Source organism: Rattus norvegicus, chromosome 5, assembly GCF_021556685.1.
Source record: "Rattus norvegicus strain SHRSP/BbbUtx chromosome 5, alternate assembly SHRSP_T2T, whole genome shotgun sequence".
In the NCBI taxonomy this organism is placed as follows: domain Eukaryota; kingdom Metazoa; phylum Chordata; class Mammalia; order Rodentia; family Muridae; genus Rattus; species Rattus norvegicus.
In genome coordinates, this window is record NC_141538.1 from 20,641,190 (window position 1) to 20,668,292 (window position 27,103).

The 27,103-nt window shown below is 41.6% G+C and overlaps 1 protein-coding gene across 11 annotated transcripts in view; it reads left to right on the forward strand.

Annotated features, from left to right (window-relative positions):
- The window catches only part of Rp1 (RP1, axonemal microtubule associated), a 362,732-nt gene that overhangs the window by 240,307 nt on the left and 95,322 nt on the right, over nucleotides 1-27,103 (forward strand). For 8 of the 11 annotated variants that reach the window (XM_087551018.1, XM_087551019.1, XM_087551021.1 and 5 more), the window contains 2 exons: nucleotides 3,564-3,763; nucleotides 23,891-23,977. In XM_087551018.1, coding sequence (XP_087407144.1) covers nucleotides 3,564-3,763; nucleotides 23,891-23,977 — 287 coding nt within the window. Of the gene's footprint in view, nucleotides 1-3,563; nucleotides 3,764-5,128; nucleotides 8,415-23,890; nucleotides 23,978-27,103 lie in introns of those variants that run through there. The other 3 variants (XM_087551026.1, XM_087551027.1, XM_087551028.1) reach the window with 1 other exon arrangement.

The window sequence follows — 27,103 nt, forward strand, 5'->3', positions numbered from 1 at the left end:
AGAGTTTTGCTGGATACAGTAACCTGGGCTGGCATTGGTGTTCTCTTAGGGTCTGTATAACATCAGTCCAGGATCTTCTGGCCTTCATAGTTTCTGGCGAGAAGTCTGGTGTGATTCTGATAGGTCTGCCTTCATATGTCACTTGAGCTTTTTCCCTTACTGCTTTTAATATTCTTTCTTTATTTTGTGCGTTTGGTGTTTTGACAATTATGTGACGGGAGGTGTTTCTTTTCTGGTCCAATCTATTTGGAGTTCTGTAGGCTTCTTGTATGTCTATGGGTATCTCTTTTTTTAGGTTAGGGAAGTTTTCTTCTATGATTTTGTTGAAGATATTTACTGGTCCTTTGAGCTGGGAGTCTTCACTCTCTTCTATACCTATTATCCTTAGGTTTGATCTTCTCATTGAGTCCTGGATTTCCTGTATGTTTTGGACCAGTAGCTTTTTCCGCTTTACATTATCTTTGACAGTTGAGTCAATGATTTCTATGGAATCTTCTGCTCCTGAGATTCTCTCTTCCATCTCTTGTATTCTGTTGGTGAAGCTTGTATCTACAGCTCCTCGTCTCTTCTTTTGGTTTTCTATATCCAGGGTTGTTTCCACGTGTTCTTTCTTGATTGCTTCTATTTCCATTTTTAATTCCTTCAATTCTTTGATTGTGTTTTCCTGGAATTCTTTCAGGGATTTTTGTGTCTCCTCTCTATGGGCTTCTACTTGTTTATTTATGTTTTCCTGGAATTCTTTCAGGGATTTTTGTGTCTCCTCTCTATGGGCTTCTACTTGTTTATTTATGTTTTCCTGGAATTCTTTCAGGGATTTTTGTGATTCTTTCAGGCATTTTTGCGATTCCTCTCTGTAGGCTTCTACTTGTTCTTTAAGGGAGTTCTTCACGTCTTTCTTGAAGTCCTCCAGCATCATGATCAAAAATGATTTTGGAACTAGATCTTGCTTTTCTGGTGTGTTTGGATATTCCATGTTTGTTTTGATGGGAGAATTGGGCTCCGATGGTGCCATGTAGTCTTGGTTTCTGTCGCTTGGGTTCCTCCGCTTGCCTCTCGCCATCAGATTATCTCTAGTGTTACTTTGTTCTGCTATTTCTGACAGTGGCTAGACTGTCCTATAAGCCTGTGTGTCAGGAGTGCTGTAGACCTGTTTTCCTCTCTTTCAGTCAGTTATGGGGACAGAGTGTTCTGCTTTCCGGCGTGTGGTTTTTCCTCTCTACAGGTCTTCAGCTGTTCCTGTGGGCCTGTGTTTTGAATTCACCAGGCAGCTTTCTTGCAGCAGAAAAGTTGGTCTTACCTGTGGTCCCGGGGCTCAAGTTTGCTCGTGGGGTGCTACCCACGGGCTCTCTGCAGCGGCAGCAACCAGGAAGACCTGTGCCGCCATTTCCGGGAGCTTCAGTGCACCAGGGTTCCAGATGGTCTTTGGCTTTTTCCTCTGGCGTCCGAGATGTGTGTGCAGAGAGCAGTCTCTTCTGGTTTCCCAGGCTTGTCTGCCTCTCTGAAGGTTCAGCTCTCCCTCCCACGGGATTTGGGTGCAGAGAACTGTTTATCTGGTCTGTTTCCTTCTGGTTCTGGTGGTGTCTCAGGCACAGGGGTCCTGCTGCTCCTGGGCCCTCCCCCACGGGAGCCCAGTGGCCTTATACAGTTTCCTCTTGGGCCAGGGATGTGGGCAGGGGCGAGCAGTGTTGGTGGTCTCTTCTGCTCTGCAGCCTCAGGAGTGCCCACCTGACCAGGCGGTTGGGTCTCTCTCTCACAGGGTCTCGAAAGTTTTCTTAAATCAAAGCAATTCTTTCAAATATTAAAATACACAGTATAAATAAATTTTCAGTATCCCAAGGTTTAATTGCTGATCTAGGCTCTCCAGTTTTTTTCTTGATACACTATGTACCAGTAGAATTTGTAGATATTTAGTTGACCTACTGATGATGAAGTCCTCAGTGTCCTTGAGAAGAAATGATAAAAAAGAAAGAGCAGTTAGTAAGTACTATTTAACTTTTGAAAATTAGATAGTGTCATGAGGTCTTGGTGGACCAATTTTTGTTATGATTCTTTGGCAACTACCTTTGTAGTCGAGCAATTGTCTAAAGATCAAAACTTCCTCGGCCTGGGCTAAAGCCTACCATGCATGACTTTGGCAAGTTCCTAGCCTGTTAGGCCTTGTTTTTCTATCTGCTTCATGGGAAAAAGATCTTGTAGGACTAATGTTATGACAGAATGAAACTGATGTTATAATGAGTTAATGCTGTGAGTAACAGTTAGCACAAAACAACTTCTTAAATATTAGCAAGGCCATAACAGCTTCAACCTGGTAAACCATGTTTGCAGAACACATCAGCCACTGAAGCTTGTTTGAGTTCAGAGACTTTGGAGTTAAACCCTGAGGCTTACTCATGACACTCACATAATATTTAACTTCTTTGTCTCTTTTCCAAATTTTAAAACAGACTTCAGTGTCTGACTCACCTTAAAAGTTAGTAGGGATGACTTAATGAAGATTGTATATGCCACGCTTAACACGGAGCCCAGAAATAGTAGTCTTGATAAATGGTTATTATTGAGCATAGGAGATGGCTTAGTAAATAAAGTATCTACCATGTAAGCAGGGGGACCTGAATTTTACACAACTGACTTGAAAATCTGGGATGGCCACTAATATCTCAGTCTTGGGGAGGGTCTCTGGCAGGTGACTCCTAGAAGGTCATCGAGTAGCTAACTTAGCCAAATCCATGAACTTTAGGTGTATGGAACAACTCTGTCTCAAACAGTAAAGATGGGGTGCAATCAAGGGAAGATACTTAGTACCTTTAGCCTACACACACACAAGCACACACACACACACACACACACACACACACACACACACACACACGGGGGGGGGGGGAGTAATATATAGCTGAGAGGAAAATGGCTGCTGTTGTGTTGACAGGGATCATCCAGGCCAAAAGCAATTTTTAGAAAGTATATATTAGTTTTAAATTTTTCCATTTTTAATTACATTTCAACTATTATGATTATATTAGTTTAATGTAGCTATGTGTCTAATTTCAAATCTTTTTTCTTACCCCCTCTAGTTCTCTAGTTGGGTATTTTTTAGAAAGAGTTCAGGAAAAAAAATTCCTATTCTTGCTATGCTGTTTTTATGATATTTAAAAACATGTTTTAACTCACCTTGTTACTCTCTATCATATTTACTGATTATACATAACCTCTACTAAGCTGACAAGCAACTTTATGAAAAGTCTATAGGCTCCCACTCTTGGCTCTAGCATGCCCTCCTGTGTTGTAGCATTGAGTAAAAGAAGAAGGTCCCTGGGTATGGCCTATGGTTATTGTTTTGATGTGGTTTTATTTAGTAGTCGAGTCTCAGTTGCTCAGAATCTTTCTCTTATGAGAAAAGCACACATCAGCTCCCTGGAGCCTTCACGCCTCAGTGCCTCTCTCACCCCACATCACCCATGCTCGTGTTGATGTTCTTTGATCTTCTTAGACTTCAATCTAACAGTGGGCTCTGTTAGCCTAATGTACCTGATCTGTCCCTTATGTTCTTCTCATACTCTGTACAGAAGAAAGCAGGCATTCACACAGTACTGAAAAACTTCTGTCTGAAGAAAATTGGAAGGTCTTAGTGCTGACTGGAGATACAGGTACTCAAGCCAACGTCACATTGTGGGTGTATGGAGATGAAGGAATCACTGGACCAATCAGTCTTACCAAGGACAGCCAAGAGCAGCTCTTCCTTCCAGGAAAGATGGATGAGTTCCAGGTATGGAAAATCAGCAGTCATGTTATTGTTTGAACACTTCAAATACATAAAATGTAGATGAGAAAGAGACAGAAAGACAGAGAGGTGCAACAGAGACAGGCAGAGATAGACAGAGACAAAGAGACAGAATCAGTGAAGTGGAAAGAGATAAAGGCAGAGAAAGTGAAAGAGACAGAGACAGAGAGAAAAAAAAAAGTGAGACAGAGTATATAAAATAAACCTAGTCTGTCACGACCATAAGTTAATTTATTTTCAACTATAATAGTCAAAATAAACACATTTATTCATCTCTCATACATGGAAGTGAGGAAGATTACATTAAAAAATTCTTTCTTTCAGGACAATTTCTTTAGGGCCATTGTCCTAAAAAAATCATCAATCTAGTTAAAGTTGTGCCCTGATTACAAGATATGGGAAACTCTTGGAGTGACGGAAGCACGTTCTGCACTTTGACGTACTTTCAGATATTGCTCTGCCCATGGCTATTTAAACTGCTTTCCCACAAATGTTTTGCTGTGAGAGCTCTGAGCTGCTATGGTTTGAATATAGCCTGCTGTTATGTAGTCTGTAGGAGCACTGGCCAAAAGTCAACAAGAACAGTTAAATAGTACTTTACTAATTCTCACCCCCTGCCAGTCAAAAGCTGTATGGTTTTATAGTGCATTAATTGATCAGCAGTTCCTTATCCTTGAGAGCGTCTTTGTACACTAAGGAGTAGGGAATTATGGAGGCCAACCTTAGTCACAAGTCTGAAAAGGCTGCTTGGGGGTCCAGCAGCTAGCCTCTCTAATATCCAGTTAGTCTTGCTTCTTCAACTCTGAGCTTGGAGATCTACTTTTACGCTGATTAATGGAGTTTTACTAATGAAACATGGTTGCCACAGTGTTGGAGGAGCACTTTGATAAGGTGGTCACTCTCTCTAACATGTGTTTTGAATGGTTTCTTGGAAAGGATAGTTCTTAATTCAGAGTGCATGTTAGAATTAAAACCCCAAGTCATCCTCAGAAGCCTGATGATCCTGATAATGTCATATGTCATATGTATAGATGTGTGATAAATTATCTCAGTGTTTGTCAGGAAACATTTCCCTAGGGTTGAATCTTAGAGGCTCATGACTGCACATTGGAAAACTTAGAGAGCTTTAAAAACCAGGACAACTGCCTCCACTTCCAGAGAATCCATTCATTCTGTTTGGGTGCAGTGTGAGGACTGAGATTTTTAAAAGCCTTCTGAGTGCTTCTAAAGTGCAGTCACTGTTACTAGTCCTGGTACCAACACCAGAATGTAATCCAGGTGAGCTCAATTGGTTCTAGCTTCCAATATGTGTGACATTGAATATGTCATCTAATTTTTCCATACCTGTAGGGCTTTGGTGCAGGGTGCTCTTCATGGAGATCTCTTGACTGGCTAGGTGCAGGTTCCAGAGACGGGGAGAGAACTCAGGCAGGGAGAGGGAACAGCTTGTGCTGCCCCAGCTGTCAGTTCTTCTCCTTTGCTCAACTGCTGCCACGTGGGTTGCTCAGCCAGGTTGAGCCAGCAGGAGACTGGCTAGCATCGTCATCGTCATCATCGAGGGGTGCAGGGGAGTTTCTGGCAGGGATTTTGGGAGAGGAGATCCCTCCCCAAAGCGGCAGTGTTACAACTCTTATCAGATGATGGAATCATTCCTGCACACCTTTAATCCTGAAGACTCTTAAATAAAGTTTTTTTTTGAATGGGTCAGTGTCTAACAGCAGGTACTTCCTATTGGTTTGGCCTGAGAGCTTTGGGAAGACCTCATCTACATATTCGGGGGCGTGGTCCTGTTTCTATGACTGATCTGTCTTGAGCCTATATGACCTGTGGTCATGTCCTCACCTGTGGAGGAGGAGTTTGGGTCATTGCTCTAAGAAACTGGGCTGTCACAAACCTCTTTACAGGGGTTTGTGGGGGGCTGCTGCTAGTGAGGCCCTAATCTAGGAGGCTGGGAATGCATCTGCCATCCCTTTTAGGGTCTCCCGGGTATTCGACCTGTCTTGACCAGGAATCAGGGTACCTTTCACTGCCTGCCACCCCACAATTCCCCCTTTTACTTTTTTAAATGAGGTATCATTTGTAGTGAAATGTTTTCATGGTATTGAAGTACCCAAAGAAAACACTAAATAGGCTGGAGGGGTAGTACAAGTAAACTAGAGTGGTAATGAGGTTTGAGGGTGGGGGTTGGGGGGACAAAGTTTCATTGAACCAAGTAATTGTCCCATGTGTTGAATAGTATGAGGGTATTAACATTGTTTTTAAACAACATTAGATTAATCTAGCTAGACATCATGTTTTCCTCACTATCATGTAACTTTCCCCAAGTTCAGTAGCCATTTGGCTTTGTGAAGAGAGTTCATCTGTAACTGGAAGGTCTCAAGTCTGTGGGTCTCAGCTGTCATCTGGATCTCAGCATGTGTCTCGGGAGTCTTCAGTCAGATGAGGTGTCTGGAGGAAGACATCTCTGTTGTCTCAGGCAGGTCCAAGGAGATGGTGTTCAGTCTCGGCTGGATCTGTGGGAGCAGCATTGTAGATAAACCTGTAAGGTGATCACAACAGAGGAGAAGAACACCAGCAGGGGGATGTCTGCATTGGATGGGTAGTGTGGGTTAAGCCTGTGATGGTTTGCTTGGGAACACATCATGGTCTGTTATGATCCTAGAAATACAAGGGTGTTTGAGGAGTTTAGTCATGGAAGGCATCCTTATCTCTGCTTTAAATGACTGAGGAAGAAAACACCATGTTAGTTATGTATCTGGGACAGGCAGTAACAGTTTGTCTGTGAAAGAAACTGGTTAATTAAGGATTAGTTGGTTTGACCTGTGTGAGTAGATTAGATGACTTTTAAACCTTAGAGGAAATTTTTTGGACATAAATCATGGAAAAAAAACATTAAATAAAGAGAAAATAAACATTTAAATAAAGAGACATGGAAATCTTGGGTTGAGAAGCATGAACATTGTCTTAGGTGTTCCTGTTAGAGAGAACAAGCATTTAAGCAAAGCCTGAAAACTTTCTTCATTGAGTTTCTTCACTGTCTTAGGCAGGCCTAAGATGTAGTGGGGGAGGGGCCTGCTCTGCTGTGATGCTGCTGCTCTAAGCAGGCTGATCTTTGTGTTTTCCCTGTTTGTTTTTTCTTGGCTGGTAAATCCTAAATGTAGATTGGAAGGAGATGAAAAGGCCAACTTCGAAGAAAAGCTCAAAGGAGGAATAGAGTCTTGATAGGATAGCATAGTCAGGGGCAGAGGAAGTGAGAAGCAGTTGTTGGGTTAATGGTGGGGGATTCCGCATCTGCTCCACTGCAAGGCATAGCCACTGGGGAGGCAGGACACAGGGAGTTTGGCATGCTTACCCCATGCTGCCACCGGGTAAGTGTTGGCTGTGGAAAACCATTCTGTGGTTGGGGAATAGTCTGATTTATGGGGACAGCCAGCCAGAGCTGGCTCGTGTGGGGAGGGCTGTGAGAAGACCCGGAGCTGTCTGGTTCCCAGGCTCCTGGACACTCAGGTGCCCTTGGATGCTGAGGAAAAGCTGAGAATGGAGTGGGGGGCTCACCGGCAGGGTTTTCCCAGCCTGAAAGAAAAGGGGGGGGGAACTCCAGCTGATCCCGTGGTGGCAATCCTTGGCTTGTCTGCAGTTGGCTGTAGGCTTGGGATTAATGGCGGCCACAGCTGGGAACATAGAGAGGCTTTCCACAGAAGATTAGTCCTTGGCTCTGTACTTGGAGGACTTCTCTACATCTCCTAATGGCGGTGGGACTTCTCGGGACAGGCCTGAGATTAAAAACCTTTTGCAGGGAGGAGTGTCTGGGAAGAAAAAACTAATTGGCTAAGCTTCTAGGTCCTTAGATATTTCATTATTATGAAGATCTGTCTATTGCTAATAGGGGGACATTGGCAGGGATGGCTGAAACGTGTGGTAAACCTATTTGTGGGGAACCCCAGGCTCACACTGTTTTGTTACTGGTCCTCAAATCTGTAGCACCAGCTGTTCTTCTACCAGCTGTGTGAGGGCTCTGAGCTTTTCCCTTGAGGCCACTGTGGGACCCAGATGCCTTCGTTAGGGAGACAATCAAGGCAGGTAGTATTAAATCTAACCGTAGCTCTTAGAATTGGGGATGATTGGGAGGAGGATTTTTAGGAACTCTTCCCCAAGCAGCAGCTCTTAAGACAGTGTCTCATAGCAGGCACTTCCAATTTGTTTGTCCTCAGAGCTTGGGAAGACCTCATCTACATATTCAGGGGTGTGGTCCTGTTTCTATGACTGATCTGTCTTGAGCCCCCAAAACATATCTGGATTCTCTTTATGTATAGAAAGGGGGCAATGACTTCCATTCTTTATAAATCCTGGGATTCTGTATGATAGAAAGAGTATGTATAAACCTTAAGAAAGAATCACATTTACTACACAGTAAATGCATTACATCAGTGCAAAAGTAATTGTAGCAATTTTACACTGCTGAAATTTTCTGTGTGTTATTAGAATGCCTTCTTAAATAAATATAGTTAAGTCATACATCATTTTAATATGTTTCCTTCCCTTTGTGATTTTGGTTAATGGCTTTCTGTTTGTTTTATATTTATTTTATACTATGGAAAGGATGTTACAGAAAAAAAGCAAATTAAAGCTATATTCTTTTTTATATATTGTATATTTTATTTATTTACAGCTTCTATGAATATGCTCCCACTCTAACCCACCCACTTCCAACTCAACACCTTGGCATTCCCCTACACTGGGGAAATGAGCCTTTACAGGACCAAGGGCTTCTCCTCCTACTGATGCCAGACAAGACCATTCTCTGCTACATATGCAGCTGGAGCCTTGGTCCCCTCTATATGTACTCTTCGGTTGGTGGTTTAGTCGCCGGGAGGTCTAGGGGGTTTGGTTGGTTGATATTGTTGTTCTTCCTATGGGGTTGCAAACCTCTTTAGCTCCTTCAGTCTTTTTTTTTTTTTTTCTAATCCCTCCATTGTAGTCCCCGTGGTTGTCCAATGGTTCTCTGCAAGCATCCTTATCTGAATCAGTAAGGCTCTGGCAGAGGCTCTCAGGAGGCATCTATATCAGGCTCCAGTCAGCAAGCACTTCTTGGCATCAGCAATAGTGACTGGATTTGATGGCTGCATATGGGATGGATCCCTAGCTGGGGAAGTCTCTGGATGACTTTTGCTTCACTCCCTGCTCCACTTTTATGAAGCATTTGGTTCATAACTTGTTAGTTTTACTGTGTCTCTGTCTAGTTTCTGTTCTCATGATCTGTCCATTGGTGAGAGTGGAGTGTTGAAGTCTCCCATTATTATTGTGTGAGGAGCAGTGTATGTTTGGAGTTTTATTAAAGTTTCTTTTATGAATGTGGGTCCTCTTGCATTTGGAGCATAGATGTTCAGAATTGAGAGTTTATCTTGGTAGATTTTTCCTTTGATGAGTATGAAGTGTCCTTATCTTTTTTGATAACTTTTGGTTGAAAGTCAATTTTATTTGATATTAGATTGGCTACTCCAGCTTGTTTCTTGGGACCATTGTTGGAAAATTGTTTTCCAGCCTTTTACTCTGAGGTAGTGTCTGTGTTTGCCACTGAGGTGTGTTTCATGTATGCAACAAACTGCTGGGTCCTGTTTATGTATCCAATCTGTTAGTCTATGTCTTTTTATTGGGGAATTGAGTTCGTTGATGTTTAGAAAATTTAATGAATAGTAATTGCTGTTTCATGTTATTTTGGGGTATTTTTTGTAGTCGAATTATGTTTGTGTGATATCTTCTTTTGGGTTTGTTGCAAGAAGATTACTTGCAACAAGTAATAGTTTCCCTCCTTGTGTTGGAGTTTTCCTTTGTAGGGCTGAATCTGTGGAGAGATATTGCATAAATTTGGTTTTGTCATGGAATATCTTGGTTACACCATCTATGGTAATTGAGAGTTTTGCTGGATATAGTAGCCTGGGCTGATATTTGTGTTCTCTTAGGGTTTGTGTGATACCTACCCAGGATCTCCTAGCTTTCATAGTCTCTGTTGAGAAGTCTGGTGTAATTCTGATAAGACTGCCTTTGTATGTTACTTGACCTTTTTTCCTTACTGTTTTTAATATTCTTTCTTTGTTTTGTGCATTCGATGTTTTGACTATTATGTGACAGGAGGAATTTCTTTTCTGTTCAAATCTTTTTGGAGTTCTGTAGGCTTCTTGTATATTTATGGGCATCTCTTCTTTAGGTTAGGGAAGTTTTCTTCTATAATTTTGTTGAAGATATTTACTGGCCCTTCAAGTTGGGAATCTTTGCTCTCTTCTATACCTATTATCCTTATATTTCATCTTCTCATTGGGTCCTGAATTTCCTGGATATTTTGGTTCAGAGCTTTTTCATTTTTGCATTTTCTTTGACTATTGTGTCAATGTTTTCTATGATATCTTCTATAGCTGAGATTCTCTTTTCTATCTCTTGTATTCTGTTGGTAATGTTTCTGTCTATTACTCCTGATCTCTTTTTGAGGTTTTCTACCTCCAGGGTTGTCGCCCTTTGTGATTTATTTACTGTTTATATTTCCATTTTAGATACTGAATGTTTTTGTTCAATTTCTTCATCTATTCGGTTGTTTTTTTCTGCAACTCTTTAAAGAGTTTTTGTGTTTCCTCTTTAAGAGCTTCGATTTGTTTACCTGTGTTCATCTGTACTTCTTTAATGAAGTTAATATGTCCTTAAAGTCCTCTGTCATCATCATGAAATGTGATTTTAAATCCAAACCTTGCTTTTCTGGTGTGTTGGGGTATCCTGAACCTGCTGTGGTAGAGGAACTGGATTCTGATGATTCCAAGTAGTCTTGGTTTCTGTTGCTTAAGTTCTTATGCCTGCCTCTCACCATCTGGTTGTCTGTGATGTTAGTTGGTCTTGCTGTCTCTGACTGGAGCTTATTCTTCCTGTGGGCCTGTGATCATAGGAGTCAGAGCACTCTTGGGAGACGAGCTGTGTCTGGATAGGCTTTGGATCTGGAGGCTGTGTCCTAGGCCTTAGTTCTGGGTGCAGATGGAGACTGGAAACTAAAGCTATATTCCTATGTGAATTTAAAATGGGTCATAAAGCAGTAGAGGTGTTTGCTACTTCACAACGTATTTGACTCAAGAGCTGCTGATGAACGTACAGTGCAATGAGGGATGGTTTAAGTAGTTTTGCAGAGTGGATGAGAACCTTCATTATCAGGAACCAGTGTCTCAACATCAATAACTAAGTGAAAGCCCCTTTCAAACCTGATACATTTACAGCTACAGGAGAAGTAGCCAAAGAACTGAGAGGTGACCACATGGAGCAAGCTGAAAAGGTAAAAAGACTCAATGGGTGCCTATGAGCTGGCTGGAAAAAATTGTCACTTTTGAACTGTCATTTTCTCTTAATTCTATTCAGTGATGAATGAATTCTTGATGAGATTGTGGCATGTGATAAAAAGATTGCACACAACCAGAAGCTCCCAAGCTTTTTCCAATGGCAAACTTGCATAAAAATAGTCATGGTCAATTAGATCATCTACAGCAGGGCTGTCTATGATAGTTTCTTGAATATCAGTAAAACCACGTCTGAGAAATAGGCTCAGCAAACTTATGGGTTGCACCATGACTGCAGAAGCTACAGTAGTGTTGGTCCAATGGAATGGACTCATTTCTTTTTCATGATGCCTCACAATCTCTAACTGCATATGGGACAATCACCGAGACAAAGGATGAAGATATTGGGCTAGAAAGTTCTGTCTCATCCACTGTATTACCCTCATTTCTGCCAACAAAACCTCTTCAAGCCTATCCATGACTTTTTGAATGGAAGACCTCCCACAAAGCACAAATTTTATGTCATTTGAATAAAAAATTATTTATTATCAGCAACAGTATATAATGGTCCCTAGTTTGATCAATTAAGATGTATTTTTGTTTAGTTATAATAGCCAAAAGTTCATAATCTGCAAGCACAATTCATTTTGTATCAACCTAATTGTAATTGGTAAAGAACAGAGATCCTTGGGTCATAAACATGAAATTAAGATTAATGAATATATTATTGGTTTCTTTATTTTGGATGAAGTGCTTATACATTTTCCAGTAATGGAGGCTGGGTCTACAAAGCCTTTTGAATTCTGCAGATGTATGGACTCTAACATATTAGCATAGCTAACACTAGAAGCTTACAACATATCAGGTCCTTTTCTATACCCACTGGCTCAGAATCTAAGTTTTAGTAAGATTCTCATATTCATCAAAGGGAAAATCCACCAAGAGAAAGTCTCAATTCTGAACATCTATGCCCCAAATGCAAAGGCTCCCACATTCATAAAAGAAACTTTAGTAAAGCTCAAAACACACATTGAACCTCATACAATAATATTGGGAGACTTCAACACCCTACTCTCACCAATGAAAAGGTCTTTGAAACAAACTAAACAGAAACAGAGTGAAACTAACAGAGATTATGAACCAAACAGATTTAACAGAACATTTCATCCTAAAAAAAAAGAATATACTTGGTTTTCAGCACCTCATGGCATCTTCTCCAACATCGACCACATAATTGGTCACAAAACAACCCTCAACTGATACAAGAAGATTGAAATAATCCCATGCACCCTATCAGAACAGCATGGCATAAAGCCCGTCTTCAATAACAACAAAAGCAATAGAAAACATACATACAAGTGAAAACTGAACAACTCTCCATTCAATGGTAATGTGATCAAGGTTGAAATAAAGAAGATAAGACTTCCTGGAATTTAATGACAATGTTGACACATTATACTCGAACCTATGGGACACAATGAAAGCAGTGCTAAGAGGAAAATTCATAGCACTAAGTGCATTGGTAAAGAAACTGGAGAGATCTTATACTAGAAACTTAACAGCACACCTGAGAGCTCTAGAACAAAAAGGAGTAAACTCACTCAAGAGGAGTAGAAGGCAAGAAATAGTCAAACTCAGGGTTGAAATCAACCAAATAGAAACGAAGAGAACAATACAAAGAATCAGCAAAAGCAAAAGTTGGTTCTTTGAGGGAATCAACAAGATAGATAAAACCCTAGCAAACTAACTAAAGGGTCCAAAGCCAGTATCCAAATTAACAAAATCAAAATGAAAAGGGAGACATAACAACAGAAATGGAGGAAATTAAAAAAATCATCAGATCCTACTACAAAAGCCTATACTCAACAAAACTGGGAAATCTAGAAGAAATGGATTGTTTTCTAGACAGGTACCACATACTAAAGTTAAATCAAGGGCAGGTAATAGAAGAATTCATTAAAAACCTCCCAACCAAAAAAAAAAAAAAAAAAAAAAAAGAACGAAAGAAAGAAGTCTAGGGACAAATGGATTAAATTCAGAATTCTACCACACCTTCAAAGAAGACCTGATACCACTATTCCTCAAACTATTTCATAAAATAGAAACAGAAGGAACACTACCTAATTTATTCTATGAAGCCATAATTATTCTGATATCTACACCACACAAGGACCCTACCATAAAAGAGAACTTCAGACTGATCTCGCTTATGAATATTGATGTGAAAATACTCAATAAAATTCTCACAAATTGTGTCCAAGAACATATCAAAACCATCATTCACCACGATCAAGTAGGCTTCATCCCAGGGATGCAAGGTTGCTTCAATGTAAGAAAATCCATTAACATAATCCACTATATAAACACTCAAAGAAAAAAAATCACATGATCATATCCTTATATGCAGAAAAAGCATTTTACAAAATACAACACTCCTTTATGTTGAAAATATTAGAGAGGTCAGGAATTCATGGCCCATACCTAAACATACTAAAAGCAGTTTACTGCAAACCAACAGCCAATATCAAATTAAATGGGAGATGCTTGAAGCAATCTCACTAAAATCTGGGATGGGACAAGGATGCCCACTCACCCATATCTTTCTAATATAGTACTCAAAGTGCTAGCTAGCACAATAAGACAACAAAAAGAGATCAAGGGGATACAAATTTGTAAATAAGAATTAAAGGTATTATTATTTGCAGATGATATGATAGTATATATATATATATATACATATATATATATATATATATATATATATATGTGACCCCAAAAATTCTACCAGAGAATTTCTGTAGCTGATAAACAACTTTAGTAAAGTGGCTGGATATAAAATTAACTCAAATAATTCAATAGCCTTCCTTTATACAAATGATAGACAGGCTGACAAAGAAATTAGGGAAATGATTCCCTTCACAATAGCCACAGACAATATAGGGGTAACTCTAAGCAAACAAGTGAAAGACCTTTATGATAAGAACTTCAAGTCTCTCAAGAAAGAAACTGAAGAAGATCTCAGAAAATGGAGAGATCTCCTATGCTCATGGATTGGCAGAATTAATATAGTAAAAATAGCCATCCTACCAAATGCAATCTACAGATTTAATGCAATCTCCATCAAAATCTCAACACAATTCTTCAAAGACATGGAATGAGCAATTCTCAAATTCATCTGAAAAGACAAAAAACCCAGAATAGCAAAACCAATTCTAACAATAAAAGAACAGCTGGGGGGATTACCATCCATGACCTCAAACTCTACTACACAGCAATAGTGATAAAAACTGCATGGCATTGGTACAGATGCAGACAGTTTGATCAATGGAATAGAATTGAAGACCCAGAAATAAAATCACACAGTTACACATGCTTGATCTTTGACAAAGAAGCCAAAAATATACAATGAAAAAAAAAAGCAAGCATCTTCAATAAATGGTGCTGGTCTAACTGGATAGCTGTATGTAGAAAAATGAAAATAGACCCATATTTGTCACCATGCCCAAAGCTTAAGTCCAAGTTGATCAAGGACCTCAACCTAAAATCTAATACAAAGACTCTAATAGAAGAGAAACTTGGAAAGAGCTTTGAACTCATTGGCACAGGCAAAACAAAACCGAGAATTCACAGTAAAGGAATCTTGAATGGCTGAGAAGCACTTAAAGAAATGTTCAAAGTCCCTAGTGATCAGAGAAATGCAAATCAAAATAACCCTGAGATTCTGCCTTACACCAGTCAGAATGGCTAAGATCAAAACCTCATGTGACAACAGATGCCTGTGAGGATGTGGAGAAAGGAAGCACTCCTTTATTGCTTGTGTGATTGCAAACTGGTACAACCACTCTGGAAATCAATTTGGAGGTTCCTCAGAAAATTGGAAATAGACCTACCTAAAGATCCAGAAATACCACTCTTAGGAATATACCCCAAAGATGCCCTACCTTACCACAAGGGCATATGTTCCACTATGTTCATAGCAGCCTTATTTGTGATATCCAGAAGCTGGAAACAACCCAGATGTCCCATGACAAAAGAATGGATACAGAAAATGTGGTTCATTTTACACAGTGGAATACTACTCAGTTATTAAGAATGAGGACATCCTGACTTTTTCAGGCAAATGGATGGAACTAGAAAATGTCATCCTGAGTGAGGTGACCAAAACGAGAAGCATGGTATAGTCTCACTAAAAAGTGGATATTAGCAAATAAATAAATAAATAAATAAATAAATATAAAAATAAAAAAATAAAAAAAGTACAGAATACCCAAGATACAGTCCACAGAACTCTAAAAGGTCAACAAGCTGAAGGGCCCAAGTGAGGACAACTTAGTTCCACTTGGGAGGGAGAAGAAAGCAACCATAAGGGGAGAAGGGAAAGGATTGGGGGAAAGAGAAGAGGGGAACATGATTTGGTATTAGATAGGGGGGAAAGGACTGAAGCCCTGAGTACCAGCAGAAGGAATGGAAACAGGCAACCTCAGGAGGAAGGATGTTGGAAAGACCCTCTAGAGTGTACTAGAGACCTGGGAAGTGAGAGACTCTCAGGACTTAAAGGGTAGATCCTAGATGAAAGGCCCTACAAGGGAGAGAGAACTTATTGAATACACCTTCAGCACAAATATAGGGCATCAAGTGAGAGATGTGGTTGCTATCCCACAGCCAAAGCCCTGCCCCGTAATTCTTCCTCTTTGAAAGAAATGCAGGGATGGAAATGGAGAAGATCCTGAAGAAGGTCCAGCAACAGTCCAAAGTGGGTTCCAGCTCAAGAGGAGGCCCAAAGACCTGAAACCATTACTGAAGCTATGGGGAGTTCACAAAAGGGAACCTACCATGACTGCTTCCAAAAGAACCAGCAAGCAGCTGAAAGAGTCAGATGCAGATATGTACACCCAGCCAATGAAACAGCTGACCCCTCTGGTTGAATTAGGGAAAAGTTGGAGGAAGCTAAGGAGGAGGGCAATCTTGTAAGCGGACCAGCAATCTCAATTAACCTGGACCCCTGAGAACTCTTAGAAACTTGATCACCAACCAGTGAGCATACACCAGCTGAGAGGAGGCCTCCAACACATATACAGCTGAGGACTCCCAGGTCTGGGTTTAGACAGAGAAGATGCACCTAATCTTCAAGAGACTGGAGGCCCCAGGAAGTTTAGAGGTCTTCTGGGGTTGCTGGAGACAGGGAGGAGTATAGGGGGCTTGGGAAGGAGGTATGGGATGTGGAACCCTTGAGAGTAGACTGAGAGGGGAATAAAATCTGGAGTGTAAAAATAAATAAATTAATTAATTAAAAAATCCATTAATTTACCAAAAACAACAATAACAACAACAAAACAGATTCTCACATAATGTCTGTGTACTAAAGTTTAAGAAGGCCTCAGATGGGGAATATGAGGAATTGGTGCTAGTGCCTCTTGGTGATTGGATAATCTTAAATTAGGATTAGTTAGCTCATCCCCACTCTTTAATCTGTGGGAATGTTTCCTGTACTCCCCTGCATTGTATAATTTGTCACTTTTGAATTCATCTTTAATTTCCACATGTTCAGCCTTCAAGTATGCATATGCCTTTGAGGACAGTGTGGCAAATCTAATCAAATAGACTTCAGTTAACGTTTTATGTTACTAGAGCCTGGTGTGTATACAGTGTGTATGCCTAAGAAAATTACTCATTGGAGCATGTTCATCCAATAAAGTAGACTCCTTGAAGAGCCTTCCTTTCTGTAGACTGCTAGGCCATGGGAAGAAACCATGCATTGTGGGAAGCTAAGGAGGTTATGAGTGTGTCAGGTCATGAATGGGTGTGTGTTACTGACATAAGCCACCTGGGCCAAGGATCAAAGCCACTGACCCATGGAAGTTGGCAAAGTCTTCCTCCTATGTGAGGCTCAGAGGGTTGATACTACTTTATTATAGTATATTTTTGGTTGTGAGCCTAGCCTTTAACGGCTGAGCCATCTCTCCAGCCCCTTTATTATAGTATAAACATGTGCCTTTGAAGAGATTTTTCTCCATGTTATACATTTTCCAAAGATGGAAACTGTCCCATTGCTTTTGTTTTTCATATCTGTGACCTTCACAGCATCTAGATTTTTATATTAAAAGTATTATGTCTGTGGTCATTTGGTCCCCATAGACTTAAATACTTGATGCATGGGAAGTGGCAATATTAGGAAGTATGGCCTTGTTGGAGTAGGTCTGGCCTTGTAGGAGGAACTACGCCATTGTGAAGGCAGGGTTTCAGGTCTCCTATGCTCAAGTTCTGCCCAGCATGGAATTGCAGGCTTTTCCTGTCTGCTTTTGAATTAAGATGTAGAATTTTTAGCTCCTTCTCCAGTACTATGTCTGCCTGCACATTGCCATGCTTATTAAACCTCTGAAACTGTAAGACAGCTCTAATTAAATGTGTGTTGCCTTGGTAATGCTGTTTCTTTAAAACAATGGAAACCCTAACTAAGAGACAGAAATTGGTACCAGGAGTTGGGTATTTCAGTGATAGACCTGACCATGCTCTTGTTTGGAGGAATGTGGATTTAAGGATTGTGGATTGGAAAAGCAATGGAATGCTTTAAGTGGGGCTTAGTGAGCCATACTAGTAGAAGCATGGGAGACAGTAGTGCTGAGGGTTATTTGAGCAGTGAGGATCTAGCTCAAGAAGTTTCAGAGAAAGATAATTTTAGTATATTGCTTTGAGATAATGTTTGTGATATTTATTGAAGAACGTGGCTGCTTTTTGCCCTTGTTTGAAGTTTGCTTGCAATATAACGGCCATGCTTATAAGGATTTATAATGAAAAGGAAATCCTGGCATGGTGGTATAAGTCTTTAATCCCAGTACTTAGGAGACAGGGTTATGTAGATCTCTGAGTTCAAGGTTAGTCTAAAGAGTGAATTCCAGAACAATCAAGCTTAAGTCATGAATGATCAGAAGACATAATTAATCAAGGGGGGTGTGCTAGTCCCACCAAGCAGCAGAAATTGGCAGCTTTTGCCAAGTGATTCTGGCTTTAGAACCAAGGATAGAATTTTTCTCTGAGACTAAGGAAAGTGTCTAAGGCTTGAAATATACCAGGGATGTCTCTATATGGAGGCCCAGAGAGGCCATTATGTGAAGCTGTGAAAGTGAAGTCTGGATTGCATTGAAGACCCCAAAGATGTTGGAGATGCCAGAGCCATGGGATACCTGCCATGGAGAGCTGTTAACAGAGAGTGGGAACAGCCCAAGAGAAAGAGATGCATTACAGTCAACAAAACTGAAATGAGTTGAAGATTTGAAGAGCATTGTGACATCAGATATGGAGATGCAGATTTTGGAGTTTGCCTACCTGAGCTTTTCTTTTGTCCAGTATCTCCCCACTGTGGTCCCTTGCACACATTTTAGAATGGTAATGTATATTCTGTGAAATGATATTTTGGAAGTATGTTATCTGCTTTTGATTTTAATTTTATAGGGGATTACATTGAGAGATTGCATGAGTGTGAGAAGTATCTTTAAACTTTAGACTTGTAAACATTGTTGAGACTGTGATAGACTATGGAGACTTTTAAGTTAAACTAAATGCATCTTACATTATGTTGTGGCTACAAACCTACGGGGGTCAAAGGAGTGGAATGTGTTGGTTTGAATAGATTTGGCCCCATAGATTTGTTTGAGTGCTTGGCCCATGGGGAGCGGCAATATTAGGAGGTATGACCTTGTTGGAGTTGGTGTCCCCTTGATGAAGGAAGTGGTCATTGTGGGACAGACTTTGAGGTCTCCTATGCTCAAGTTTTGCCCAGCATGGATTTGCAGTCTCCTCCTAGCTGCCATTGGATCAAGATGTAGAACCTCAGGTCCTTCTCCAGCACCATGTCTGCCTGCACACTGCCATGATTTCTACCACAATGATAATATACTGAACTTCTGAAACTGTAAGCCAGTCCCAATGAAAAGTTTTCCTTTCTAAGAGTTGCCTTGACCATAGTGTCTCTTCCAAACAATGAAATCAGTAACTAAGGAAATGTCCATTCAATATATAAAGAAAATATGGGTCAAAGATGTGTGCTATAATTTTCTCAATTAAAATAATTACAAGCATTTCCACTGAGCTCACAGGAATTCCAAAGCCATTCCTCCAAAGTAAAACTAACCAAATGCATATGTTTGTGTGGAGAATTGCTTCTCTTCCTTGACCTATAATATCCATTTTAATGGAAGAGTTGATGTTAGGGTTTAAATCTCAGCTCGCATCCAGACAGAACACACCAAGTCAACATGGTTCCACGTGGAAAGGTTTAATGAGAGAAGAAGAGTAGAAGAAGAGAGGAAAGGCTGCCCATGATCACATGGAGGGAAAGGGGACAGAATGAGGAGAGAAGGGACAAGGGAAGAGGTCAAGAGAGCAGAGCAGAGCAAAGCAGAGCAGAGCAGAGCAGAGCAGAGGAGAAGAGAAGAGAAGAGAAGAGAAGAGAAGAGAAGAGAAGAGAAGAGAAGAGTAAGAGAGTGAGGAGGGGCCAAGCAGACCTTTATATAGTCAGGCACAGCTGGCTGTGGCAAGACAACTGTGTCTGGGGTGGGGGAGCATACCTGTTGCCAGGGAGCTGTGGGCATGGAGCTTAGACAGAATACCAACATTCCCCCATTTTAGTTTAATATTTTTTAATTAAACTAAAAAATTTAGAAAGACGATGGTGGAGCAGGAATTGGGTCATCGTGATCTCTGACTATTTCCTTCTTGATTTGAGGCCACGTGTCTCTAGGGAACCTAGAAAAGGGGGTATGGGATGTTTGTCCAGTCTTAGAGTTGGCTGTTTCCTTGTTGCCCAGGATCTGTGGAATCATTTGAGGATAGGTCAGAAGCAACAGGTCCAATAGAAATGTCTGTATCTGTGAGAGGAGTTTGGACATATGAAAGTTGGTTTTCTGGAGCTGTCCTGGGTGTAGTAAGCGCCTGGACTTGACAAGATGCTGGAACACACACACACACACACACACACACACACACACACACACACACACGCACATTTAGTATAGATTGAGAATAAGTGTATTTGGGAGAAAAGAAAAAAATTTTCTTAGATGTACATTTGAAACCCAGAGGAATCTCACCCTTTGGAATAGGTAATAAGTAGAAACTTTAGGCAGATGTAATTATTTGGGTGGAGTCTATTTGGTCCATGAGAGATAAGTCTGAGTGGGTTTCCTATAGCTTATAGGTTTACAAAAGAGACAACAACATGAGTTAACAACATGAACATTCTTTAAGATAAGCTTTTTGTGGGGCAGAAGGAAGAATTTGTCCTACAGAATGTGTCCTGGATGTCTTAAAACAATTTGCCATTCCAAAAAGACAGAGAGAGCAGTTTCCAGATCCTATTTGGAAAGACTGTTTGGGAACGTTGGGGTTCTAGACCTCCCAGACTTGGGGGTCTACCTGAGAAGCTGGTAAAGGAAGCAGCGTGTCCGTGTTAGTAGGTTGGCTGGCTAGAGGGAGCAGAGGGGCTGCTGGCGAGCTTAAGTTTAGGCAAATGGGTGGAGCAAAATAGAGGATCCCAGCTTAGCTAGAAGATTCTTCCCAATAAGGGGACCAGGCATGTTGGCACCACCAAAAAGGAATGGATGAGAGGAACACCCCTAAAATGCAGCTAAGTGGTGAGGTTTGGTGAGGAAGGTAAGGTTATTCCCCTACCCCAACGACATGGAAATGGGAGAGAGGAATGGGTCCACAAAACTCCATTAGGACTGAATAAGTGGCCCCAGTGTCCAAGAGGAAGGAGGTAGGCTGCCCACATACCATGATGGTTACCCAGTGTTCTGCTAGTGATGGCAGTGGTAAGGTCCAGGGAACTCAGGTCCCTTCAGTCGTCCATAGCCAAGCCTAGGAGATCCACTGGAGGGTTATCTGGATGTGATGTCCCTTTGTCCTGCACAACATAAGGGCAATTGACAGCCCAGTGTCCCTCTTGATAGCACCTAGAACAGAGCCTCTTGGCTTGTGGAAGTTAGGGCAAGCCCTTGCCCAATGACCTTGTTGACCACATTTGTAGGAGGAGCCTGGTGGTCTCCCAGCCCTAGAAGACCAGGAGTTCCGGGCAGTGGCTGAGGCTGGTTGGACAGCCTTTGCCAGCATATGGTACTTAGTCTGCAAGCCTTCTCATCTTTCCCATGCTGCACTTTAAAGACCAGCACCCAAACTTCTGCCTGTGGAGTTAGAGGCCCCCTCTCTAGCTTTTTAAGTTTGTCTTATAGGTTAGGATAGCTCTGGGAAAGGAAATAGGCCACCAAAAGTTGCTTACCTTCTTGGTTTTCATGGTCCCCAGCAGTGTATTGCAATAAAGCCTTTGTAAGATGTTCTAAAAATTGGGATGGGTTTTCCTGTTTTTCCTAGATGACCTCTTGCAACTTTTCAAAATTCACTGGTTTTAAGACTGTCCTGTAAAGACCAGCTAAACTACCACCTGTGGAATTGTAATTCCATCGGGGATCTTGGTCAGTTACAGCTTCAGATCCAATTGGGTATGCCCATCTGCATGTATTCTTGCCTGTGCCTAAACTCACTGGTGTTCCTCAGGAAGTAAATTGGTAAGGGCCATATATCAAGTCAAGGTAGGAATGAAAAATCTGCAGAGCAAGGGAGAGACTCCAGCGTGTGAGCTCAGGCATGCACAGCTGAGGCACTGGTATGTGGGTGGGTGTGAGCATGCTGGAAAACACAGTGTGAAAGCTGTTTTTCTCAAGGCTGTGGTGGGCTGAGCACAGGAGCAAAGTCCCAGACAGAAAGAGAGAGCTCACTTGCCCTCTTAGCAAGCAAGGTCTTAGCAAGCAGAATTCCTGGCAGAACACAAGCAATGGGGCCAGACTCACTTTTTCTGCTGCTGCGAACCAGGGACTGCAGCATCAGGCAGAGCACAGAACCCCACTCGAGAGAGTATGCCAAGTGTAGGGGTTGCACGAGAGTGGGAAGGCAGGTCTCACAAACAGAGTCCCTGGCAGACACAAGGGACAGAGCCAAACCTGCTTTTCATGGGGCTTACCAGGAGCTGCAGCAGTGCAGCAGCAACAAGGAAGGGAGGAGGGGGAGATCTAGGGGTGGGGCCAGACAGAGATGTTGTTTTCTACTTAGTATAAATTAGACCAAAACATCCCAGGGAATAGGGACAGGCGGCGAAGACAGACCCGTAGGTGAGACTAAGGATTACTAATTGCCGCTACCAGTGCTGGAGTTACATTTAGAGTCAGTGCTCCTGAGCCAGAGAGCAGTTCACCCAGGCCTGGGATTTTTAAACTGTCTTTAAAAAAAAGGGAGGAAAAAAAATCTCACTCAAGGGAAAAGGTCCTAGAACGAGGGTCAGTGAAAGATTCCATCCCCAGGGGCAGCACAGGGGTAGCTCCAGGCTCAAGAACTCTCCCTTGAGACCATATGTACATCATAGAAAGTCAAGCTCTGAGATAAAGAAAGTGCACAGAGGTCGAGTAGGTCACCGCTCGTCAGCACGTGCTTGAAGAAGGTGCCCTCCTTGCCAGGCAGCTGTGTGCATTACAGCAATGGGGAAGCCTGATGAACTGACCAGCCAGTACTCAGGACATAGGTTGCTTCAGTGCGATGCCACATGAAACGGAACCCAGAGTGGGGTTAGATCGAAGAGGGTTGGTAAGGGCCGGTCTAAGTGATCCCAGTGGCAAGAGCTGGCACCACGTGGTGAACCACAGAGGGCAGCAGTTCACACAGAAGTCTGTATGTGCACTAGCGGCAGCAGCAACTCATGTGTTGGAAGTCCTGAGTCTCACAGCAACCAGCAGGTGGCGGTGTCCAATGGTACAGTGGAGGCCTAGAAGACACACGGTAGTCCGATTCTTGTGCACGCAGCAGCAGACTCAATGGCAGGACACACAGTGGCGATCGCATGGTGCAGGGTGGTAGCAGCAGGCATCTCCATTCCTCCTCACTACAGCCCCTCTCGAGCACACGGCCCATGGTGAGCGACTGCTACTGTGCCCTGGGCCCAGAGTGGGATGCAGGCCAGCAGGGTATGTGGCAGAGTGGCGGGGGTGGCACAGGGAGATCAAATACCACATATAGGTCACCAATGTTGGGGTTTAAATCTCAGACAGAACACACCAAGCCAACATGGTTCACGTGGAAAGGTTTAATGAGAGAAGAAGAGTAGAAGAGAGGAAAGGCCAGCCATGAGCATGTGGAGGGAAGAGGAGGGGATGGGGAAAGAAGGGACAGGGAAGAGGGCTAGAGAGCAGAGCAGACCAGAGAAGAGTAAGAAAGGCCAAGCAGCCCCTTATATAGTCAGGCACAGCTGGCTGTTGCCAGGCAACTGTGGGGCAGAGCATACCTGGCTGTAGCTGTGGGGCTGGAGCTTAGACAGAATACCAACAGTTGAAGAGGATTTTCAAAGTAGAAGGAAGCTCTGGACTCACAGGTCCTTTCTATAAACTTGGAAATTTTATGTTTGATTTTATTTGGTGAAAATTCCTTTTTTCTTCTTAAAATTAAAAACCCTTCTTTCTGTCACTGGCATGCAAAAGTGTTGGTTTTAGCGAGAAATATGTGGTAGCTAGAAAGCACACCATGTTCTTTATCCCATTCCTTCCTTTGACTTCCTTTTGCATATGTCTAGTCAAGTTAACGGATATTTCTTTCTCGTCTTGTGTTTGTGAGTTTCATGGACAAGCATCTGAGAGGACTTTCTTCTGCAAGGCTTTCTAAGAGTATCGCAACCATCAGCAAAGTACATTCAGTCTGAAAAAGAGCAAGGACATTGTAATGTGTGTAATTTAAAATGTCTTAGTAATTCCCCTCTTTGCTTTTCATCCAGGTTGTACTAAGAGGCATTGGAGAGATATACAAGATCAGAATAGGACATGACGGAACTGGTGGGCAACCAGAATGGAGCTTAAAGAGGGTAATGGCTTTCCTTTGTGCTTCATACTTAATGCTGATGAAAGGAACAAGCAGGTCACACAAAGAGTGGGCACTGAAAATCCTGTTCAAATTGTCCTAAGTAATGTAAACAACAAATTGTGGACACACCCCCAATAGTACTTCACTATGGTGAATTATATCTTAGCAATAGTACTTTATAGTAAAATTTGTAAAGGTAACTTATTAACGGGTCAAACCTGAGGAATATAGCAAAGTGTAAGAATCAAACGACATTTTTATTTTGTGGTCTCTATGACCACCTCACTAGTTCATGGTCTTCACAACCTTTTTTGTGAATCTCTTCCATGCATGCTTGTATCTTCATTCTCTTTCTTAAAAGTACAGGTATATAGAATCCACCTTTATATAAATATAAATGTGTGTAAAAGATAAGTATATTAGTAAAATATATATCATATAATATACATGGTATAATAATATGAGTTAGTACATTAGTATAAATACTTATATTCAAATGTGGATCTTTTATGTTTTTAATTAATAATTTTATTCGTTTACATTTCAAATGATTTCCACCTTTCCAGTTACTCCTCCACAATCTCCCCATCCTATCTCCCTTTTCCCCCCTATCCTTTCCCCCTATATGGGTGCTCCTCCACCCACTCACCCACTCCTGCCTCAGTGCTCTAGCATCCCCCTACACTGGGGCATCAAACCTCCATAGGACCAAGGGCCTCCCTTCCTATTGATGTCAGATAGAGCAATTCTCTGCTACATATATATCTAGAGTCATGGATCCCTCCATGTATACTCTTTGGTTGGTGGTTTAGCCTCTGGAAGTTCTGGTGTTTCCAGTTAGCTTTGGGGGTTCATATTGTTCTTGCTATAGGGTTGCAATCACCAGCAGCTCCTTCAGTCCATTCCCTAGCTCTTTCATTGGGGTCCTTGGGCTCAGTGTAATGGCTGACTGTGAGTATGTGCATCAGGTGCTGGCAGAACCTCTCAGGGGCAGCTATACTAGGCTTCTGTTAGTAAGCATTTCTTGGCATCAGCAATGGTATCTGGGTTTGGTCTGCAGATGGGATGATTCCCTAGGTGGGACAGTCCCAAATGGCTTTCCTTCAGTCTCTGTTCCATTTTTTTTTATCCCTGTTTTTCCTTTGGATAGGAACTTTTGTGGGTTGAAAATTTTGGGATGGGTGGGTGACCCCTCAACTGGGGGCTATGCCTATCTGCTGGGGGTGATCTCTACTGGTTTTATCTCTCCTTTGTTGGCTATTATAGTCAAAGTCATCCCCATTGGGTCCTGGAAGCCTCTTGCTTCCCTGGCATCTGGGCTGTTCTTGTGGCTATCCCCAGTTCTGCATCCCCCACAGCTATATATTTTTATTCAATTTCCTGACCCTCTGTACTTCTCTCCTCTCTCTTCTCTCTGATCCTGGCCCTCTCTTTGCCTCACTCTCCTCTCTCCCTCCCAGGTACTTCCCTTCCTCTAACTTCTATGATTATTTTATTCCCCCTTCTATGTAGGATTGTAACATTTACACTTTGAGGTTCCATATGGTTTGTGGGTTGTATCTTGGGTAGTCTGAGCTTTTGTGCTAATATCTCCTTACCAGTAAGTACATACTAAGTGTTTTCTCTTGTGTCTGGGTTACCTCACTCAGGATGATATTTTCTAGTTCTATCTATTTTCCTGCTTATTTCATGAAGTCATTGTTTTTAATAGCTGAGTAGTGTCCCCTGTATAAATGCACCACATTTTCTGCATCCACTCTTCTTTCCAGTGACAGCTGGGTTGTTTCCAGCTTCTGGCTGTTATAAATAAGGCTGCTATAAATGTAGTGGAGCACGTGACCTTGTCATATGTTAAGAATCTTTTGGATAAATGCCCAGGAGTGTTTTAGCTGGGTCTTCAGGTAAAACTATTTCTAATTTTCCGAGGAACCCCAAGGTTGATTTCCAGAATGGTTGTACCAGATTGCAGTCCCACCAGCAATGGCAGAGTGTTGCCTTTCCTCCACACCCTCACCAGCATTTGTTGTCACCTGTGCCTTTGATTTTAGCCTTTCTGATTGGTGTGAAGTGGAATCTCAGGGATGTTTTGATTTGCATTTCCCTGAAGACTAAAGATGTTGAACATTTCTTTAAGTGCTTCTCAGCCATTTGAGATTCCTCAGTTGAGAATTCTGCTTAGCTGTGCACCCCATATTTAAATAGGATTATTTTCTGGAGTCTAACTTCATGAGTTTTTTGTATATTTTGGATATTAGCCCTCTATTCGATGTAGGGTTGGTGAAGATCTTTCTCCAATCTGTTGGTTGTCTTTTTGTCCTATTGACAGTGTCTTTTGCCTTACAGAAGCTTTGCAATTTTATGAGATCCCACTTGTCAATTGTTGCTCTTATAGCATGAGCAATTGGTGTTCTGTTGAGGAAAATTTCCCCTGCTCTGAAGTGTTTGAGGCTCGTTCCCAATCTCTCTTCTGTTAGATTTAGCTTATCTGGTTTTATGTGGATGTTGTTGATTCACTTGAACTTGAGCTTTGTACAAGGAGATAAGAATAGATCGATCTGCATCTTCTACATGCTGACCACTAGTTGAACCAGCATCATTTGTTGAAAATGCTGTCTCTTATCCACCGGATGGTTTTGGCTTCTATGTCAAAGATCAAGTGACCATAGGTGTGTGGGTTTATTTCTGGGTCTTCAATTCTATTCCATTGATCTACCTGACTGTCCCTGTACTAATACCATGCAGTTTTTATCACTCTTCCTCTGTAGTATAGCTTGAGGTCAGGGATAATTATTTTTCTCCAAAAGTTCTTTTATTGTTGAGAATGGTTTTCACTATCCTTGGTTTTTATTATTCCAGATAAATATAAAAATTGTTCTTTATATCTGTTTGAAGAATTGAGTTGAAATTTTGATGGAGATTGCATTGAATCTGTAGATTGCTATTGGTAAGATGGCCATTTTTATAATATTAATCCTCCTAATCCATGAGCATGGGAGATCTTCCCATCTTCTGAGATCTTCAATTTCTTTCTTCAGAGACTTGAAATTCTTGTCATACAGATCTTTCACTTGCTTGGTTAGAGTCACACCAAGATATTTTATATTATTTGTGAGTATTTTTGAAGGCT